Source organism: Sapajus apella, unplaced genomic scaffold (assembly GCF_009761245.1).
Source record: "Sapajus apella isolate SASKATOON/1434 unplaced genomic scaffold, GSC_monkey_1.0 scaffold48, whole genome shotgun sequence".
Lineage (NCBI taxonomy): Eukaryota > Metazoa > Chordata > Mammalia > Primates > Cebidae > Sapajus > Sapajus apella.
Genome location: NW_022436988.1, coordinates 288,867 through 308,760, shown reverse-complemented (window position 1 = coordinate 308,760; position 19,894 = coordinate 288,867). Strand labels below are relative to the sequence as shown.

Sequence of the window (19,894 nt, the reverse complement as noted above, 5' to 3'; positions counted from 1 at the left end):
AAAAAAAAAAAAAAAAAAAAAAAAAAAATTATAGTCAACCTTGTAGGTATTGGGGGTATCTCGTGATTTTGATTTTTCATTTTCTTTTTTTTTTCCCCGAGACGGAGTCTTGCTCTGTCACCTAGGCTGGAGTGTAGTGGTGCAGTCTCTGCTCACTACAACCTCCGCCTCCGGGGCTCAAGGAATTTTCCTGCCTCAGCCTCTTGAGTCGCTGGTGCACACCACCACACCTGTTTATGAATTTTTCTTAACGACTGACATTGAGCATCTTTTCACATGCGTGTTGGCTGCTTGTGTATTTCTTTGGATAAATGTCTAGTCAAGTCCTTCACCTATTTTAAAATTGGATTATTTGTCTTTTTGTTGTTGTTGTAAAAGCTGTTTGTATATTCTGGACATTAAACCCTTATCAGATATGTTATTTGCAAATATTTTCTCCAATTCTGTTGTCTTTTTTTCCTCTGGATCATATCTTTGTATTGGGTTGTGTTTTATGTAAACATTTCTTCGTTATTTTAATTCTTTTTCTTTTCTCGATGCGTGCAGTTTTTCGGGGTGTGTGATGTGTACATACATACATGCACATATATGGGTCTTTAAAAAGTACTTCTTTTTGCTTTTAAATATTTGACACTTTAAAATTTGATTTGAGATTCTAGATGGACTAATTTATTGTAGAATGAAAGGAAAGTATGAAGCTTGTCAGAGTGTTACGCCTTTTAGAATTTGTACTTGACATGTCCATAGCAGCCATGCAGAAGACACAGGCGATCCTCTTGTCTCAGCCTCCCAAGTAGCTGGGACTGCAGGTGCACACCACCACACCTGGATAACTTCTATATTTTTTTTGTAGAGATGGGATCTCCCTATGTTGCCCAGGCTGGTTTTGAACACCTGGGCTCAAGTGACCCTCACGCCTCAGCCTCCCTAAGTGCTGGGATTACAAGCATGAGCCACCCTACCCAGCCAGCCTTTGTTATTTTTAAAAGTTGAAATTCATGTTTTTGGGTTGGCGCTAAGCTGTGACATGTGAACATAAAATGATATAGTTGTGTTTGGTTGTATACTGTGCAAAAAGCAACCTTTTAATGAAAAATCTTTCTACCTGGAAAAAACCCTTTACCTACTAAACTTACTTTCACACCTTCCTAATTTTGTTGTCTTCCATGTTTCTGCTAGCTCCAGGCCCATTTGGCATTTAAAATAAAACACAGGTTGGCCAGTCGGGCTGGGAGTTACGCAGGTACTGCAGCTGGAGAATCCCAGTGGACTTGAAATTCAGGTTTGCTTGTGAAAGTAGCTCGTTAGGGCTTCTCGTGATGACAGTGCTGTGTGCACTGGGTGCACTGCCTGGCTCGCTGGGTGTGCCTCATAGACGCAGGACACTGTTTAGGGTTGTTTTTTTAATGTGCCCGAGGTGAGATTACCGTGTTTTCCTTGTACTTATGTTCGTATTTTCTGAACCTCTTATGGATGGAAAATCAGCTGAGTGTGTAAAGGGCCTGTTGGTGTGACCGGGCCCTGCTCAGCCTGGCCGTGGCTGTCTTAGGGTCCCTGCTTGGTGGCAGGGAGTGGCTTGTGAGTGGTTGCCTGGGCTGTCCCGGGTGGATGTGCTGGGACTCTGTGTTGATGAGAGAATGGCTGTGAGGTGGGGCTTCCTGCAGTGGGTGTGAGTGTGGCTCTCCGTGCCCGTGCAGGGCTGGGGGTCCTGGACGTTGCCCCGAGTCCCACCTTTATTGCATTTTCTTGTGGCCCTGAGAGGTGATAGGAGCCTGCCGGGTCTGTGTCCTTCCGCACGGACGCACTGGCTTTCAGGGAGAGTGGGTCTCATGGGTCTCGTGTGTCCTGTTGGGTGAGCAGACACACAGACTGTGACTTCAGAGCTATGGAGGTTGCTTTGTGATTTCTGGCAGTGTAGACTCCAAGTGTGAGCCCTGTAGTGAGGACAAAGTGGAGGTTGGAGTTCAGAATTGTGGACAGGCTCCTGAGGACCAGCGGAGCTGGAGGCCAGGGCTTGCCTGCTGGGAGTGTGGCTATGGAAAGATTCCAGTCCATGGCAGGGGCTGCTACCAGACTCACCTGAATGAAGCGTCTTCAGAGCCACTTGCCCTGCCGTTCTTGGCAGTGACTCAGAGAGATTCACAAATGGGTAACAAGTTTAGGGCAGAAAACCCTTAGGATAAGTCAAAAGTTATCTCAGCCAGCGGCCTCGGATTCCTTCCTCCTTGCACTTGGGTGAATAGAGTGTGGTGAGGCCTCAGAGGAGATTTATAAAGAGTGTGAGCTCTCAGTCTTAGAGAAACATGCTTCAGAGTAGGGGTTCTTAGTGTTAGTATTGAGAAAATTGAAAATTGAGTAAACTGTGTACTAGTGCTGTGGCCTTGGCCTCCCTGTCACCTGGGCCTGGGTCTCAGGGCCTTGCTTGTGGGCTTCCTATGTCCTTGGCTGGCAGCTCCGACACTGAGGTCCTCGGGGCCTGCTGCTTCTCAAGTGCCTGTGCCGGACACTGTCTTGGGCCAGTGGAGGTCTGAGTACTGGGGGTGGGAGGCCTAGGCCATGAGTCATGGCAGAACTGGCCCCTGACTTCCTGGTTAAGCCTTTAATTCTGAACGCCTGTTTTTGCGTCTTTCAAGTTGTGCTTGAGCCACTCTGTCATTAGCTGTGGGCGTTCCGTGTGCCCGTGCCTGCTGTTGAGCAGAGCAGGGAGGAGCGCCCTGGCTTCAGGGAGGGCCCCTCCCCCACCCCCCCTGCACAGTGGTCACTCTGCATTGAGTGTCCTGTCCCCTCTGGGGGCCTGACTGGTTCTTCTCTCCATGGTGGCTGCTCAGGTGGCAGTGAGGGGACAGCGAGGGGGACAGACACAGGTGGAAGGAACCGCTGTGGGGTTTCATTAACCATGAAAGTGGCTCGGCCGGGCACGGTGGCTCACGCCTGTAATCCCAGCACTGTGGGAGGCTGAGGCGGGTGGATCACGAGGTCAGGAGTTCGAGACCAGCACGGCCAACATGGCGAAACCCCATCTCTACTAAAAATACAAAAATTAACTGGGTGTGGTGGCGGGTGCCTGTGATCCCAGCCAGTCGGGAGGCTGAGGCAGGAGAACCGTTTGGATGCAGCAGGCAGAGGTTGCGGTGAGCGGAGACCGTGCCATTGCACTCCAGCCTGGGCGACAGGGTGAGACTTCATCTCAAGAAAAACCGAAACAGCAACAGGAGATCCTGAGGCTGTTTAATTTGCAAACCGCAATTACTTGGGATTACTTGAAAAGAAATAGTTCTAACTTAGAACAGGAACTTGAGCAGGGCTGTCCACGCTGGAAGCCAGTGCACACCGTGACAATGGAGAGCCAGTAGATGCCACTGGCTTTGATGGATGATGGAGAGAGTGCTGGCGCCTTCTGCCATATGTGGGGGGTCCTTGGGTGCCGTGTTTGCAGGCACCGTGGGTCTCCTTGGATGGGCCTTGGTTCCACCCCAGCACCCTGGTCTTGTCTCGTCGCCCATGTCCGGGCCATGTGAGAAGCACGTACTTTTGTCCTGAGCGGAGGGTCTCTGCTCTGCTCTGCTCCTGAGCAAGGCCAGGAGGCTCTCGTTTGGATGTTCTGGCAGGCGGCGCTGGGACATGGCCGTTGTACCCGTCCCTGTACAGGGTGGTCATTGACTCGGGGGTGGAGCTCTTGAGGATCATCACGTGTACGTGAATGCCTTACGCCTTTGGTATTCTTTTGTTTAAATTGTAATGAAGCCATAGCCCATCATAAGAAGAGTGTAGGTGTTGGTGGCTTTGCCCTGGGTGCTGCAGGGTTGGGGGTGGGCCTGTCTGCTTGTAGGGGTCAGCCGCACAGGAAGCATGCACGGCCTTGCGCCAGCAGCAGTCCCAGAGGCCATGTGTAGGGCAGGCCCTTGGGGTCAGGGACCCACCCGCTCCTGCCAAGCATTGGACTTGGGACCAGCAGCTGGCTGGTGACACACATTCATGCCGCAGGTCCCCATGCACCTGTGCTGTGTGCCTGGCGAACCCTGAATTCACCTCATGTCAGCTGCTGGTGTTGAGTGTTCACATGATGCTTTTCTTTCTTGGGGGTTGGATCAATGGATAGAGAAATAAAGGTGTGTGGGCATGAAATCAATATTTATGTCGATAGCCATCCCTTAAATTCCAGATCCGGGGCGTCAGGAGACCCGCATCCTGAGCTGGTATTGCCGTATACTTGCCGCGTGTCTGGAGCAGCCGTGGTGGCAGCCGTCCGCCCTGCCCACTGGAGCTGCAGCTCGTTGGACTCACAGATTTATTTTGACAAGGTTTCCTCTAAAGATGTGGGAGTCTTTGCACCTCATCAGGCTGTGCTGGTGTGGCACACACTCGGCTTTTTACGTCTGTCTTCGAGGGAGTAAGTCAGTGGGGACAGGACGGCTAAGGTACAGGAATTTTAATAGGAAATTTTTAAGTAAATGGTTCTGTTAGTATTACAGCTTATTTTAGAAAGTAAGGTGCTTTCATAGAGAATGTTTAAAATGATTAAGGAGTAGACAATTCTTTTAAAAACCAAAAGGTCTTTTATTGTGGCGTGTGTGTTTATATTTATTTCCGTCATTTTATAGTTGTCAGATTTTTATGCAGAGGGGGCTGCATAATGTCTGCCTGGAGAGCCTGAGCCCTCTGTGGAAGAGCCGTGCCAGGAAGCCACCCCGCAGAGGAGCCCTCACCCAGAGACCCACCTTGGGGGCCCTTGGCCCAGACTGGCAAGCTGGGGAGGCCGGCACGCGGCCTCGGTTTCCTTCCTCCGTGAGGGTTGGGTGAATAGAGTGTGGTGAGGCCTGAGAGGAGATTTATAAAGAGAGTGATCGCTCAGTCTTAGAGAAACTTATTTCAGAGGAGGGGTTCTTAGCGTTAGTATTGAAAAAATAAAAAATTCAGTCAATGGGTAGGTTATTTTTCTACTTGAGTGTTATTTCTAAGCACATGATTTATTTTTAGCAGAGGAGAGTGATCTCTGCCAGCTCTTTTAGCTTAGGAACTTTTCTGCGGTGTGTTAGCCTCTGTACCTACACACGTGTGTTGGCTGGCGCTGGGTCATGCTGTGGCAGAGATCAGTCACCTGTGGAGTTTTGGGGAAGTCCAGGTGGCCTCCCTAGGCCAGGGCCCTCATTCAGTCACGCGGAACCAGGTGTCTACCCTCTCATGCGTCCGAGGTGGCCGGCGGCACGCAGGTGTGATTTTGTCCGTGAGAGCCCCGGGCTGGGGTGTCTGGTGACTGCTGCCCTTGCTTGTTCTTGCTGTGCGACCGGGGAGAGGGTTGCTGGCTGGAATGTAGCCGTCCACCTTTTGTGTTGCCCTCTCTTTTGGGAGGCTTATTAATGTCAAAAGTGAAGATGTGAGGACTGGATCTTAATTTCTTTGTGTTGCCTTCCAGCGGCCCAGGGACCAAGCTGTGGGAACCAGACCGCTGTGTGCTGGCCTGGCTCTCCTCGTGGTGCCTGTGTCTGCCCAGGCTTTGCCCTCAGACCAGCTGCTTCACCACGTTTGCTGCAGACGGGGTGGCAGATGCCCCCAGAAGGGAGAGAAGCGTTTCTTCCCAGGGCTTTGGACTTTCCCGTGTGCCTGGGGCCTGCCTTGCAGCCCTGGATGCAGCGTGGAGGCCAAGTGGTATCTCTGCAGGACGCTTCAGTGATAAGGGTGGCCATGCTCCAGTCAGGTCCTAGGGAAATTTCTCCAAGAGCCACGGCCTAAGCAGTTCTTTTAAAACTTGCAAGTGATCTGTGTTCTTGGAGAAAGAATGGGAGAGAAGCACTCCCTCACAATAATATTGCACCTACTGTGTGCAAGTAGAGGTCTAGTATGAGCTGGGAGGGTGCTGGTTGCGGGGTCAGCACTCAGGACACAGCCTTGCAACCCAGTGTCCCCCCACCGAAAGTCTGCTCATCAGTGCCCCCGAGCTCAGCATTGACTGCTGGAGGGACACTTTCAGGGGCACCTTCCCTGGGCTCAGAGCGTGAGCTTCCTTGGGAAGCAGCACTTGGGCCTGCCTGCTGCCGCCAGCCTCAGGTCCTGCTGGAAGAGCAGGACTGGTGAGGAGACTGGAGAGGAATAGGAGGTGCCGCCTGATAGCAGAGGTGGGTGATGGGGCAGGGAGGGCAGCAGGGGCCCGATTCAGTCCTGTATGCTTTTCACTCAGAGGCTCGTAGAGAGTTGTGCTTCTCAGGCCTTTTAAATGCCTGACAGTGGCAGTCTGATTTGCAGTCAGTGATGGCAAAGTGAATGAACACCCTCAGCATTAAATGCAAAAGCATCTTCAGTGGCTGCAGCATTTCCAGTTCTGGTGCTGGAGGTTCCTAGCCAGTGCTCCTGGGGGCCATCCAGGAGTGAAGGGGCTGCCTGCTGTTGACGCTTCCCAGGAGGTGAGCGGCATGGCTGCTGTCTCTGTTGTGGCCTGGGATTTTCTTAGAGAGTGGGTAAAGGATGACTCATCTCTTGTGTGATTTATCAGCTTCACTGTGCTCCCAGTGCTCTTTGAAGCATCTAACCGTTTAATTTCGTTAAGAAACAAATGTAGTGCAGAGAACAGAGGGCCGCTGTGTGATCCGTGGACGCCCGGCCTGTGGGACCTCCTCATTGCCGCCGTCCAGGTGGATTGTGAGCCAGCTGTCTGTGCTCTCCAGGATGTGGCCTTCACAGCGCAGACGTTCTGTGCCCTGGTTTAGCTTGGCGACAGCTGGGTGACCCGGCTCTGAGTCTTCCTGTTGGCTAGGGCCTCGCATGTGGAGGGGACCTGTGACTATCCCCAGCACCTTGACAGAGGGTCCTCGACTCCTACTCCCTGCACAGTGAGTGGTGGCAGGTGGGGTTTTGGTTCACAGGCACAGGTGAGGAGAGTTTCTGGGCAGCATGGCCGGGTGACTTTCCTGTGGACAGAGTGGGCTGGGGGCTGGGTGCGCGATTGTGCTGAGGCTGGGGCTGTGCTTGGGCATGGCAGGAGAGCAGAGTAGTTGGTGCACATCCGGGTGCCCACCCCTGGCAGCACAGGACTGCCCTGGGCACCATGGGGACAGCCGGTCTCCTCATGTTGGTGGGTGGGGCTCCTTGCCCCCCCCAAGGGCAGGCTGGGCCCCAAGTCTGTGCTTGCCCCCCTGTGCAGCATTGCAGGTGCAGCAGACGTGAGGCCAGCTGCTGCTCCCTGTAGGCAGCTGAGGGCCTCTGGGACGGATTCTCTACCACATTCTGTGAGAACTGGAAACCCAGATGTCAGTGGAATCAGGTGTTCTGTCTGTCACTGCCCCTTGCCCCCTAGCAAATTCAACACGGGCATTTTTTTTTCTGAGCAAGTTGAACTGCATTTTTGGGACAGGGGCCAGTGCCGCGTATGCTGGTGCTGCAGGGAAGGTCTGCGGGGATGGCTGTGCGGCTCTCGGAGCTGTGTTTCTTGTGCTTGGGCTCTGCACCCACAGGCTCCAGACCGAGGGTCCCTCCACATCCACCCCATCGTGGGAGGAAGACTTTGTGCTCTGCAGGGCCCGAGCAGTCAGGAGACACCCCCGCCACAGCCACCCCACTGGGCTACGTGGGAGGCGCCCACGTTTCCACACCCTCCTCTCAAAGGGTGTGGTGGGCCTTCTGTGCCACAGGGGTGCTTGCCACCCTGCAGGGCCCTCACCTCCCAGTGCTGAAACGGAAGGCCCGTCGGGGCGTTGTGGTCTGCAGCAGATTGGTCTGCAGGAGTCCAGCACGATGCAGTTGAGGCCCAGAAGTGATGTTTGCTCTTAAAATTAGTAAAATCTTCTTAGTTATCAGAAGGCATAAGTATATGACAGTATTTTGTGGAGGGATCATTTCTGCCTCTGCAGAGAACACTGGGTCCCTTCTGCCTCTCGGGGTTGCATGTTGTGGTGTGGACGGTGGTGCTCTGAGGGTGAAGTTGTTTCCGTCACCTGGAGGCTGCTGTTGTGGTGGGGACGGTGGTGCTCCGAGGGTTAAGTTGTTTCCGTCACCTGGAGGCGGCTGTTGTGGTGGGGACGGTGGTGCTCCGAGGGTGAAGTTGTTTCCGTCACCTGGAGGCTGCTGTTGAGGTGGGGACGGTGGTGCTCCGAGGGTGAAGTTGTTTCCGTCACCTGGAGGTGGCTGTTGAGGTGGGGACGGTGGTGCTCCGACGGTGAAGTTGTTTCTGTCACCTCGAGGCTGCTGTTTCCTCGGGCAATTGTGTCCAACAAATGACAAGCTGTCTATGGAAAAGGGTTTTTAAATGACATGGCTGGGCCTGGGTTGCCAAAAGGAAGCCTCCTGGGGTATGTCCTGTACTCGACATGCATTTGCTATGTGTAATTGGAACCATGAGAAAGGTTTTTGTTTACAGCTATTGGATAGTTTTCTCACTTTAAACCTGTTGAATCTGGAAAGTATTGTTAGTTTGTGAAATTTTTTTCTGATAATAACTTCATATAAAAGTTGACAGCAAAGAGGAGTTTCTGTCCCACATGCCCTTCCCCCAGCTCTGTGGTTGCCCAGGTGCCTGGCTACTGAGGCTGTCAGCCCAAGGCCTCCCCTTTACCCGGAGCAGTAGAAGCAAGTGACTCCACTCTTCACCCCAGGGTGGAGCACCTGTTGCCCGGGAAGAATCAGAGCCAGGAAGCTTGGTTTTTCTGTTCTTGTTAAGGAAATTGGTCCTCTCACACCCTCTCAAGCTGTTTTACTTTGTGCAAGTCAGATTCCTTTCCAGGGACCTGCGAGGGGAACATCCCGAGCTTCCAGGGCTCCCTTGGATGCTGTCAGCAGTGAGGCTTTGGCCGCTGCCACTTCACGTGTACTGGCGTGTGGGGCCCTGATGTCTGTTGTGGGTGTCATGGAGTGAGACTGGAGGTTTCCGAGTGGCACAGGGGCTGGAGAAAGGCTCCAGGACTCTGCGCTGTGGCCTGGCCTGGAAGGAAGCCGGCTGGGTCCTGCTGGGTGCCCATAGCAGCACTGATACTTGGGCAGAGGCCCCAGAGGCTGAGGCAGGCTTTGCTCTCTGCCCCTGGGACTCAGCCCTGTGGGAGCATGGGGAGGACAGAGGGAAGCCCAGCGTCTCCGTGACTCTGTCCACAGCCAGGGACAGTGGTCCTGTGCACACAGGCCACCCACAGCTCTCTCAGGAACTGGCCTCTTCTCCTTAAGACAGAGGAGTGGCCAGGTGGGCCCCTGGCTGGACCTCCTAGGCCCTCAGTTTTCCCAGCAAGAAGTGCTGGTTGGGCTGAAGGAAGGTCTGTGTGTGTGTTGGCCCAGATGCCTGTTAGTGGACGCTGTGTCTGCACAGCTGTCTCTGGGTGGCCGATTCATCCCAGCAGCTGACTATGATGGTGCTAAGGAGAACCATCTCACATGGACTTGGGGACAGAAACCTGGGCTCTCCCCTGCTGAGGTCAGGTCCTGGGGGTGTGGTGGGGATGGACCTGACCTCAGTAGGAGAGAGCCCTGGTCCATCTTTCAGTGGCCTGGGATGGGAGATCTGTGTCCTCCCTCAGGGGCTTCTCAGAGGGCTGCTGAGCAGTGTCCAGGTACATGCACCGGGCATGGAGGAGGCCTGAGCCCGTTGTCCTTGCTGGCTGCTGCCACTCGCATTTGTCCTGAGGCCAGTGGTCTGTGCTGGTTGCTATCACTTGCATTGTCTGTTGGAAATCGGTTCTGTCCCATGGACGGATAAATTGGCACTCGGCTGTTTGCACCCGGATGCCCAAGGCTATGGAGTTGCTGGGTGGTGGGTCCGGGGTTGCCTGGAGTGGGGTGTTGCAGTGACTGTCCCTGGGGATCTGGCCTGGCGGGGATGCCGCATCTGTGCGACGCTTCTTCCCGGAGGTGCCACAGCCTGTTAGTTTTGATGCGTGTTAGCCGCACACAGGCTACCCTGTTAGCACAGAACGTGCACGTGAGTAAATGTGAGCAGTACCCGCCGGCTCAGAGTGGTTCTGTAAGCCAGGACTTCCCAGCTCAAATAACTGAGGGCCTTTGGGTGTTACAGATTTGCCTTAGTTCAAATCGAGGTAATCATCTTGAACCCGCTTACCAGATTCAGTGACTTCCTCTCTCACAGCTGCCTGGTGGCCTCTTGATTGGCGTAGCATCTCACACACGTTCCGTGATCCTCACCGTTTCACTTTATAGAAGGTAAACATGCAACGTTTACAGGAAGTAAGAGCTACTCTTGCAAATCATCTAGCACGGTTTCTGGTTTGTGGATTGATGGCAGCGCTTCCTGCCAATGATGGTGCCACCGGCTCTGGCCTGTGTGGTGAGGGCCTTGGAGAGCGCAGCACCCCAGGTGGAGGAGGCTCTGGGAGGTGCTTTGTGGGAGGGAGTCATGGCCAAGAGAGGGAATGAGGAGCCATGTGTGTGGCCGTGCAGGGCCTTGCAGAGTGAGTTGTGGGGTCCCTGGTGTGAGAGCCCGTGGTGGTCTGACCATGGTGGGAGGGAGCCATTGGGTCCCATAGAGGCATGACTGGCACAGTTGGGGCGGGCTCTGGGAATGGCATGGTATCTGGATGTGGAGGAGTGAGGAGGAGCCGGCCCTGAGCTGTGCCCAAGGGGAGGGCTGGCCATGGGCTGGGGAACCCACGGAAGGACAGCTCTGCTCTGGACACTAGCCACGGTCAGGGGAACCCACAGAAGGACAGCTCTGCTCTAGACACTAGGCTTGGAGAAGCCTGTGGCACATCCCGGTGGAGTGGCCTGAGGAAATGAGGCTTGGAGAGGGATGGGCCCCTGCTTGGAGGCCCTGGCAGGCTGGGTCACCCTCGGTGTCCCATGGGGACCCCAGAATGTCCTGCTGCTTCCCTGGGCCTCTGTGTGCAGTGCCTGCGTCGTGGCCAGGGCTGAGAGGAGGCTGTTTCTGGAGCCCCTCATTCCTGGTGAATTTCACATCATTGATACCACAGTATCTTTGAATTTTCTATTTTGGAGAAAGTTCATTTTTATGTAGTTTCAGTAAGTGTATAAACGCGATAATCTTATTAAAAGTAATCGCCATATGTATATAAAATAAACTGTGCAGAAACATCCATTTTTATCGCTGTTTATAGAGAATGAAAGATCCTTAGATGCAAAAAGTCGGAAGGGAAATTTGCCTATAATGATCCTGGTCCTACAGTTGTTGCTTGTGGTGTTTTGCCTAAGACCATCTCTGGGTGCATTTTTCTGGAAGATAGTGCGTCTGATGACAGTTGCATGAGTACGGGTCCTCACGTATCCATGCCCAGAGAGCCTTTCCTCACACTGTGTGTGGTGGTGGTGAACTGGATTGGCGTGTGCAAGGTGTACAGACAGTGTGTGCAGAGCCCTGAATGAGGCCCTGGCGTGTGTGCGCTTTGGCGTTAGGGCCACCTGGGGAGGTGGAGGAGGGCCGGAGGCTCGGGTGCTCCTCCTGGCTCTGTGGGCCTGCACTGCCAGCTTCATAGCTGTACTCTGTTTTCATTGTTCAGCTGTTGATCTCCTCAAGCATTTATTGCAAAGCAATTGAAATACATGAACCTAGTAAATTGAACAGATAAATACAGCAAAATTTTAGCTCCTTCGAACATCCCAGTGTACTTACACCACATGTCCTAAAATCCTCTCATGTCTATGCATAGAAAGTCATGTGTAGCCTGGGCAACCTAGCGAGATCTCATCTCTACAAACAATTTAAAAATTAGCTGGGTGTGATGGTGGTGTGCCTATAGCCCCACCTACTCAGGAGGCTGAGGAGGGAGATCGCTTGAGCCCGGGAGGTGGAGGCTGCAGTGAGCCAAAATTGGGGCACTGCGCTCCAGCCTCAGAGATAGAGCCAGACCCTGTCTCAAAAAAATTAAAAAAAAAAGTGAAATCACACATGTGGGTGATATCAAATTACTTATTATCCACTTTTGAATGGAGCTGGAAGGAGAATCCACATACCTCTGATTTCCCCACGTAGCTGTTTTGCGTAGGAGCCCTGCATGGATTATTCCTGAAGTCATTTCATCCTGGTTCACCCAGACCTTCTCTGGACAGAGCCAGGCAGCCCCGGGATGCTTTGTGTTGGTGTGCGCATGACAGCACAACTCCAGGTGCCACCTGGTGTCTGTGCCCCTCCCTCCCCTAAACCAGGGGCTCTGTTTCCTACCTGCCTGGCATCTGCGTCCCTCCCTCCCTAAACGGAGGCTCCATTTCCCCCAGGTGCTGCCTGACACCTGCACCTCTCCTCTTCTAAACCGGGGGCTCCATTTCCTCCGTGCCTGGCGGGACCTGCGTCTCCTTGACTCTCTTCAGACTCTGCAGACCCCCAGGCGGCATCGTGTGCTGTCCAAAGGAGCCTTTGCTCCTCACGTCACTTGAAAACATTCCTTTCACTGGACTTGAGCTGGTGGCAGCTGTCTTCCCTCCGAGGTCTATTTTCTGACCAGGCCGTGGCTCTCACAGAAGCCCCGAGCCTCTGGGTGGGTTCCACGTGGTTTACGTGCCTCACCTGGTGCCGCGACCGTGCTCTGGCCCTGAGCCCTGCTTCTTTGAAACGGCGTGCGCTGCCCGTGTGGTCCACTCCTTACTGTCTTTTCTCTTGTTCTTGCCCAGTTGTCCCCGTGATCCTCAAGGCGCTGACCTACGATGAGAAGCGGGGTGCCTGTAGCGTGGGCACCAACGTCAGGGATGCAGCCTGCTATGTGTGCTGGGCCTTCGCACGTGCCTACGAACCTCAGGAGCTGAAGCCCTTTGTGACCACGATCTCGAGGTAGGCCCCTTCGTGGAGGCACATCGGACATGCCATGTCCCCTGATGGTGCTGCGCATCAGGTCTCCCAGGAGAGGTGACACAGCAGATGCTCGTGGGCAGGTGAAATCAGTTGACAGAGGGTCTGTGACAAAGCCGCCGCTCAGGGGCAGAGTTCCTGTCCTGTGGGTGAGCAGCAGGAACAGAAGTGTTTAGGAGGAGCATTCTGGAGGTCTTGGCCACACTGTAGGTGGCGGATTCTTGGGGACAGATGATTGGCACCCTGGGTGGGGTGGGAGGAAGCAAGTGGGGCACGGGGTGATGGCCTGTGCGTGCTCCCTGCGGTCGTGGGCCGTACTGAGAGGTGAATTCTGTCTCTCTGTCATCTCAAGTTGCTCTGGAATACAGTGGGTATGTTGGACTTGGAAGTCTTCAGACGGTGTCTGTTTTTGTTGAGCTGGATTTTGTCTAGTTTAATTTTGTATTTTTATGGACCAGCGCTTGAGAGAATATTCAGTAGCAACAGCATTCGCTGGCATGCCTGATTGCAGCTCTTCTGAGATGTAAGTGAATGCTTCAGAAACAACTCTGGGAGGTAAGAAGACGTGATTTCCCTCTGACTTCCTGATGAAAGAATTGAAGCTAGTAGGCTTTGTGTGGCCAACGGAACCCTGGAAGCTGTGCTGCCTGTGGCGGGCGGGGCTCCTGCTGCGGTGTCCAGCATGTCCAGCTTGTCCAGTGTGTCCAGCTGAGCCCCATCGTGGTGTCTGGTGCCAGGGACTTTCAGGATCTGATAGTTTTTGCTTAGGAAAAATGTGGAGCAGATGTTCCCCCCGTGTAGGCAAAGATTCAGTGAATGTTTGTACCCTGACTCGATTCAGTTTAACTTGGTACACGGGTGTTGTACGCTGCTTTTGGACTGAAGTGAGTTCTTTTGCACTGAAGAAGGCAGGCGCTTCCTTTCTTGTGGTGTGTGAAGGAGCCGGAGGCGGGACACTGAGGAGGGAGACTCAGCGCCACTGTCCGTCACAGGCGTGTGAGCCCACGGCTGAATCATCACGAGGTTTCACACCCGCACTTCACTTGACAACTTTTACTAGGAAAACTGACTTCAGAATTATGCCCAATTCCTAGAAGCTCCCCCTGTAGCCGTTCAGGAGCTGCTGTCCCTGCTCTTTACGAGATGCGTGAAGGGGACCCGGGAAGCAGCGTCTAAAGCTGGCGTGGAGGGAGCGCTTCCACCTGGAAGTGACTGCTCCTATAGGTCTGGGCAGGGTGGGGTGCCAGTGGCATATGCACCTGGTGGTAGGCTCAGGCGGCTGTGCTGGGTCCCTTCTGCCCCAGACACCCCGTGAGCACCAGCAGTGAAGCACCCGGGTGTAAGTGCCTCTGGTTCTGTCCAACAGGCAGCTCACTGTGAGGCGCAAACCGCTGTAGGCCTGAAAGGGTCTTGGTGACTGGCGCTTTCTCTTGTTCTTGCCCACTGCTGTCCCATCTTATGAAATACTCGGTAGGGCCAGAGAGGGACCTCAACCCTATTAGTTCCCTGGGCGTGCAGCATGTGGCCAGTGCCTCGAAGTCTAATTCTTGCCTCAGAGCGAAGCCTGAGAGGAGCTTCCTTTCGTCCAGGGTGGTGTTTGCTGAGGGAGCTGTGGACACACGTGTCCCTCCTGTCCTCCCCCTGAGGGAGCTGTGGACACTCATGTCCCTCCTTTCCTCCTTGTAAGGGAGCTGTGGACACGCGTGTCCCTCCTATCCTCCCCCCGAGGGGCTGTCGATACATGCGTCCCTCCTGTCCAGCTCCGCGTGGCTGAGGGTGCTGGTGCTGGCCAGTGTGTTACGGAGTGTGTGGCTTACCTGAGGCCAGGGAGTCTGGGGTGGCAGGGAGGAGGTGTGACTTCTGTTCATTGCTTTCCCCAGTGGCCACTCCAGTGGCACTGCTGGGCAGGGGCGTGGCTGCTGGTGGTCTTCAGGGAGCAGCACCTTGCAGAGTGGAGCAGAGAAGATGGAGAGGCCTGGCTTTGGGGCCTCTGCTGAGCTCCAGAGCCCTGCTGCGTGCCCATGCTGGCTCGCAGCCCCGCCGCTGTGTGCAGGAGCTCTGGTGTGTGATTGGCCTCAGCAGAGGCTCTTCCTATTACTTTCCTGTCCTGCTCCTGCACTTTTAGGAGGTTGGTCCTGCAGCTAGCGAGGGAAAGCAAAAAAATTTATCTTTCTTATTGTTTATATGAATAGTCACAGAAGGAGAAAACTTTACACTGATATCTCATTCAGTTTCCTTAGCAGCCCCGAGAGGGGGCAGGTGCCACCGTCATTCTGGTATTACTGAGGAAGTGAGGACCGAGCACTCAAGTTGCTTGTCCGGCTTCTGAGCCAGGCCTGTCTGGGCAGCACGTCTCAGGTCAGGCCCAGTGCTGCCTCATGGCTGAGGTGCTAAGGAGCACCTTGTCACATGCTGTGAGGCTGTGGAAGGACCCTTAATTCAGATGTGTGATGGCTGCAGCTGAATCTGGCTCCTCAGATGATGGTTCCCATTTCACAGTGAAAATCCTCAAACGAGTTCCTTTTCAGCCTCATAGTTTATCTAAGAGCTGTCAACATCACAGGAACCTGGGCTTCCCCTTCCTCCGGGGAGGGACTCTAGTCCAGTGTTACAGGAGGAGCTGGGCTGAGGCTGAGGTATGGCACAGGAGATGGGGGTGAGGTGAAGCCTCAGCCCACCTGGGGGGGCATCCAGGTGGGCACAGAATGCAGGGCTGCCTGCAGGCTATAACCCAAGGGTTCTCTGTTGGGGGAAAGCTTTGGATCCTACTGGAGGGCTGATGTACGTGTGGAAGGCTGGTGGCCAGCCGGTTGGTTTGTCCCGGCACAGGTGGCCCCGTGCTTCATGGAGGTGGGGGCTGCTCAGTGACCTGTTGGTGCGTTCTCAGGCATGAACCACAGCAGTGCTCCCACCTGCCTTCAGGGCTGGGCTCCTGTTTCCTGCACAGTTTCCACGGGGGACCCTCTGGCTCCAGGGTACACTTTTTCACTTGGGAAAGGAGCAGCACTTTGGAGCCCCTGGAGCCGCTCCTCCACAGGCTCCTGTTGGTCCCGTGTGAGGATCCTGGCTGGGGCTCCAGCTGGGTGTGGGGTTGAGCCCATCATGTGGTGGGGGGGCGCCCCTGTGGGTTATGTGGGGGTCTCATGAGGGAGGTGTGGTCCGGTTAGTGTGACTTCTGTCGGGGTCACGTTGGGTGGGGCATGCAGGGGGCCTTGGATTCCTGAGTGTCTGGGTTAGGCCTGAAGGACTGTGGGACACACAGTGGGCTGCAGGCTTGAAGAAGGACTCAAGTTTCTAGAGTAGCCTGAGCTGCATGGCCAGGGCCTCCCTGGCATGTGGCAGTGCCAGTGTTGGCCTGGGTCCTGCTTGGCTTTGATCTCGTGGGGCTTTGTTTTTTGGACATCCTGGGTGCGTCTCCACCGCCCGGCTCCCGGGTGCCCGTCTGCGCCCCATGCACACTGGGCCAGCAGCTGCTAGGGCCTCAGGGCTTGCTGCTCACAGGCTTCTGACTCCATAGTCTGGGAGCTGGTGTTGTGGGGTTTCTGCTTCCAGGGCCCCTCTCGCCCCTTTACCTGTGCTGTCCCAGCTGCAGACTCAAGGGTGCACTTGGAGCCGTGCCCGCTGGCCTGGGAGTCAGGCCTGTCCAACGGGTTCTTGGAGAACCTCTGCCCCATCCTTCCCTGGCCCATGCAGACCCCAGGCATCCGGCCGGGCAGGCTGTGAGTCAGGGTGCGCCAGGTGAGCGTGTGGGATGCTTCGGGTGCGAGCCTCCCTGCCCAGGAGCCCTGCATGCCCCGGTATCGGTTGGGGTGTGTCCTTCCAGATCTGCCTCCCTTGGTTTGTCATAAGCGACCGTGTTTTAATTACCAGCTTTTCAGCCCATCAGTTTGGGAACCTGATACCATCTTGATTTCTCTTAACTTTCACCAGCTTCTCAGTGGGTCCTTAACAGTAGGTAGTTGAGATCAGAGTATCAGAGAGTAATTTCTACGTGGAATGGGAATGCCTGACAGAGCTGGGCAGTGGCAGGAGCCGCTCCTCTCTTCAGGTGGGCGGCTCTTCTGAGCGTCAGCTGGGGGGCTTAGTGGCTCACGTTTTCTAATTGTTTCCTAGCTTTTTGCCGAAGAAACTTGGATTAGCTGTTCTTATGCCTCGCCGTGTGAATTTATACAGTCCCTCTCTGTTTTATAAATATCGAAAAGGAGCTTTTTTGGTAAGTGTTACCGTGTTTTGAAGGTAGCACTTGTTTTGAAAACCTGTATTTCCTCAGTGTTGCACAGGTGGCTTACAGGGTGGGTAGTTGCTTGTGGAGCAGTGAATGATGAGTGTGATTCAGGAGCAGTGACAGTGTGAAGGTGAGGGGGACAGAGTGGCTGTGTGTTACCTAGAAAGTCCCTCCTGGCCAGTAATCACAACTTGATTGCAAGAAGGAAAAGAGGAACCAGAGCTGAACGCTGCGCTGTTGCCATTGTGCTTTGATCCTCACCTTCCTGTGATTTCCTCACCTGAAACTCTTTTGTAAGCTGCGCTGTTGACATCAGCTCGGCCCAGGCAGCCACGGGCCCTCCCCTGCCGGGGGCAGCCTCTGACTCTCAGCCTCCACCGGGAGCAGACCTGCTTAGCCGCCCAGCCCAGCTAGGATCGGCAGAGGCCTGCAGCCCCGAGATCTCTTCCTCCGGGGCAGGATCGTCCTGGAAAATCAGGAAATGGCAGGCATTGCTCAGAGCTACGTCTTGTTCTCACTGGTGTTTCTCAATGGCACAGCTTCCAGGGGAAGAGAACTCTTGTTTTTCAAGGAAAGTAAAGTGGCCGTTACCGGCCAGAGTCCTAACCCTGTGGCACCTGGCAAATCTTGCCTCCGCGCTAGCTCAGGTGCGCCTTTAAAGCACTGTGAAAATTTCTGGGGTTTTACTACAGTGTTAATTAGCGTAAGCTTTGGTTGTTGGGGCTCAGGAAAATTCAGCCATAGTCAGGTCCTACATCTTACCTGACGGAGGATAGGATTTGCAACTTTCCAAAAACATGGATGGATCATAAAGTACTACTCTGATATTTTTAAATGTTTGACTTTCAAATGACAGGATTATTGTTACTTAAGGTAAAAACAGTGTATTTTGCTTTTTACTGCAATAAAATATAAATAAGAAGACTTGAATGGGGGTGAGGCCTGCACTGTGCTGTCCCTGCTGAGAATGCGGCGCCTGGAGTTTGGGCAAGTCGCGGCGTGCCACCTCCCCTTGACTCGGACGGGAAAGAAAATCCCTTTCTGTTTGATACAGACCATTTCTCTGTGTTGGGAAATCCTAGTGAAGTATCATATAAACTTTTGCAGCGAAAGCAAACGGGCAGAACGCCCAGGGCACATTTCAGCGCAGACAGGCCAGCCCTGCCCGCGTCCTCGCTCTGTCTCGCTCCAGGTTCCTGGAGCGGGAGATGAATGTGGTGACCCAGCAGGGTGGTCCTGTGAAGGGAGGCCGAGAGACCCACGTGGGACGTTGGGTGCCCTGTTGGAGCCGCAGTTGAGCAGGAGCTTTTCTGTTTATCCACTATCGTTAAACCTGTTCGTATTTGAAGTTATTAGTGCAATTAGTATTTCTCGATGAGCCAGTTTTGTTCTGAGAATGAGAAAATAGAGTCACTTTAATAAATGTCCAAGTCAGGACAGTATTAAACTTGTTGCATTCACAGGTCCATATGTAGTTGATTTGTTAAATTAGCTTAGGAGGGTAGTTAGTTAAAAGCAGTGCTTTTTCAGGTGTGGTAAAGTACGCCTGCAGCAGTAACTATCTTGACGTTGACTTGCGACCGCAGGAGCTAGCTCAGGTGAAGTGGGTGAGGCCGTGTCAGCTTTGCCTGCTGAAGCCCGCATGGCTCCCCGAAAGCTGGCCTCGGCACCGCCCTTGGTTCAGATGAGCTGCCTGACGTCGTGGCTGTTTGTGCACAGACTGCCAGGGGAGGGAGCCAGGAGCACCTAGTGTCCGCTGGCTTGGCTGCCGTGGAGGAGCTGGTGAAGTCCACTGAGCTTGTTAGGGTGGTAGATGATTTTAAGTGTCTTCCCTTTTTCCCATTCCTTCCTTAATCAGCGGTTCCATACTTTAAGTATAGTAATTTAAGACAAATAACACATTTCAAGAATTCAGTGTAAAACGTGACCTTTCAGTCTTACTGGCTGGAGCCAGAGTCCATAAAGATAGAAGCCTTTGTCCTCCTGTGGCAGATGTTGAACCAGAAATTCTCAATTAAGGTTTTCTCCTGGAACACATGGTTTTACGGGTTTTAAAAAATGAAGCTCTTGTTCATATATAAATATGACACAAATTTCTTTTCATTCTGAAAAGATTTAGAATAAACTACCATTTGTTGTTCAAAATAGCAGTTGTATGTAACTTTTAATAATTTGTCTTGGTCAGTTTAATGATTTCTAAGATTTCATTAACAAAAGCCATCATGATGTATTGAAATAGGATTGATCTTAAAACGTTCGTGCTAATGTAACAGGAGTTCCCTTTCATTTTAAACCAGTGTCTTTCTCTTCTCATTTAGGCTGCAGTTTGTTACAGATAAAGAGCTGAGAGAGGAAGAGGGAGTGTTTTTCTGTTAATAGAGTTTTTCTGAAATTAAACTCCAAACTTTCACAGTTTGAAGTAGTGAGAGTTAGTGTTAACAGAAACCTTCCCAGATACTAATACTGGATCTTTTAAGATCTTTAGATAAATAGTTGCTTTCCAAGATAACCTTTTTTTTGGGGGTGCGGGGGACGGGGACAGAGTCTTGCTGTATTGCCAGGCATGATCTCGGCCCACTGCAACCTCTGTCTCCCAGGTTCAGGGGATTCCCTGCCTCTGCCTCCTGAGTAGCTGGGACTGTAGATGCCTGCTACGATGCATGGCTAGTTTTTTGTATTTTAGCAGAGACGGGGTTTCACCATGGCCAGGATGGTCTCAAGCTCCTAACCTAGTGATTCGCCTGCCTCGGCCTCCCAAAGTGCTGGGATTACAGACGTGAGCCTCCAAAATAACTTTTAATTCTGAACTAGTTTTAGACTTAAACAAGAATTGCAGAGGCCGGGCGTGGTGGCTCAAGCCTGTAATCCCAGCACTTTGGGAGGCCGAGGCGGGTGGATCACGAGGTCAAGAGATCGAGACCATCCTGGTCAACATGGTGAAACCC

At 53.3% G+C, this 19,894-nt stretch overlaps 1 protein-coding gene across 5 annotated transcripts in view; it reads left to right on the top strand.

Moving 5' to 3' along the window:
- Positions 1-19,894, top strand: part of TBCD (tubulin folding cofactor D) — a 186,415-nt gene that overhangs the window by 93,647 nt on the left and 72,874 nt on the right. For all 5 annotated transcript variants that reach the window (XR_004257686.1, XM_032241194.1, XM_032241191.1 and 2 more), the window contains one exon: positions 12,550-12,706. Coding sequence is in view for 4 of the 5 variants with exons in the window: in XM_032241194.1 (XP_032097085.1) it covers positions 12,550-12,706 (157 nt within the window). In the remaining variant the exon portion in view is untranslated. The remainder of the gene's footprint in view (positions 1-12,549; positions 12,707-19,894) is intronic.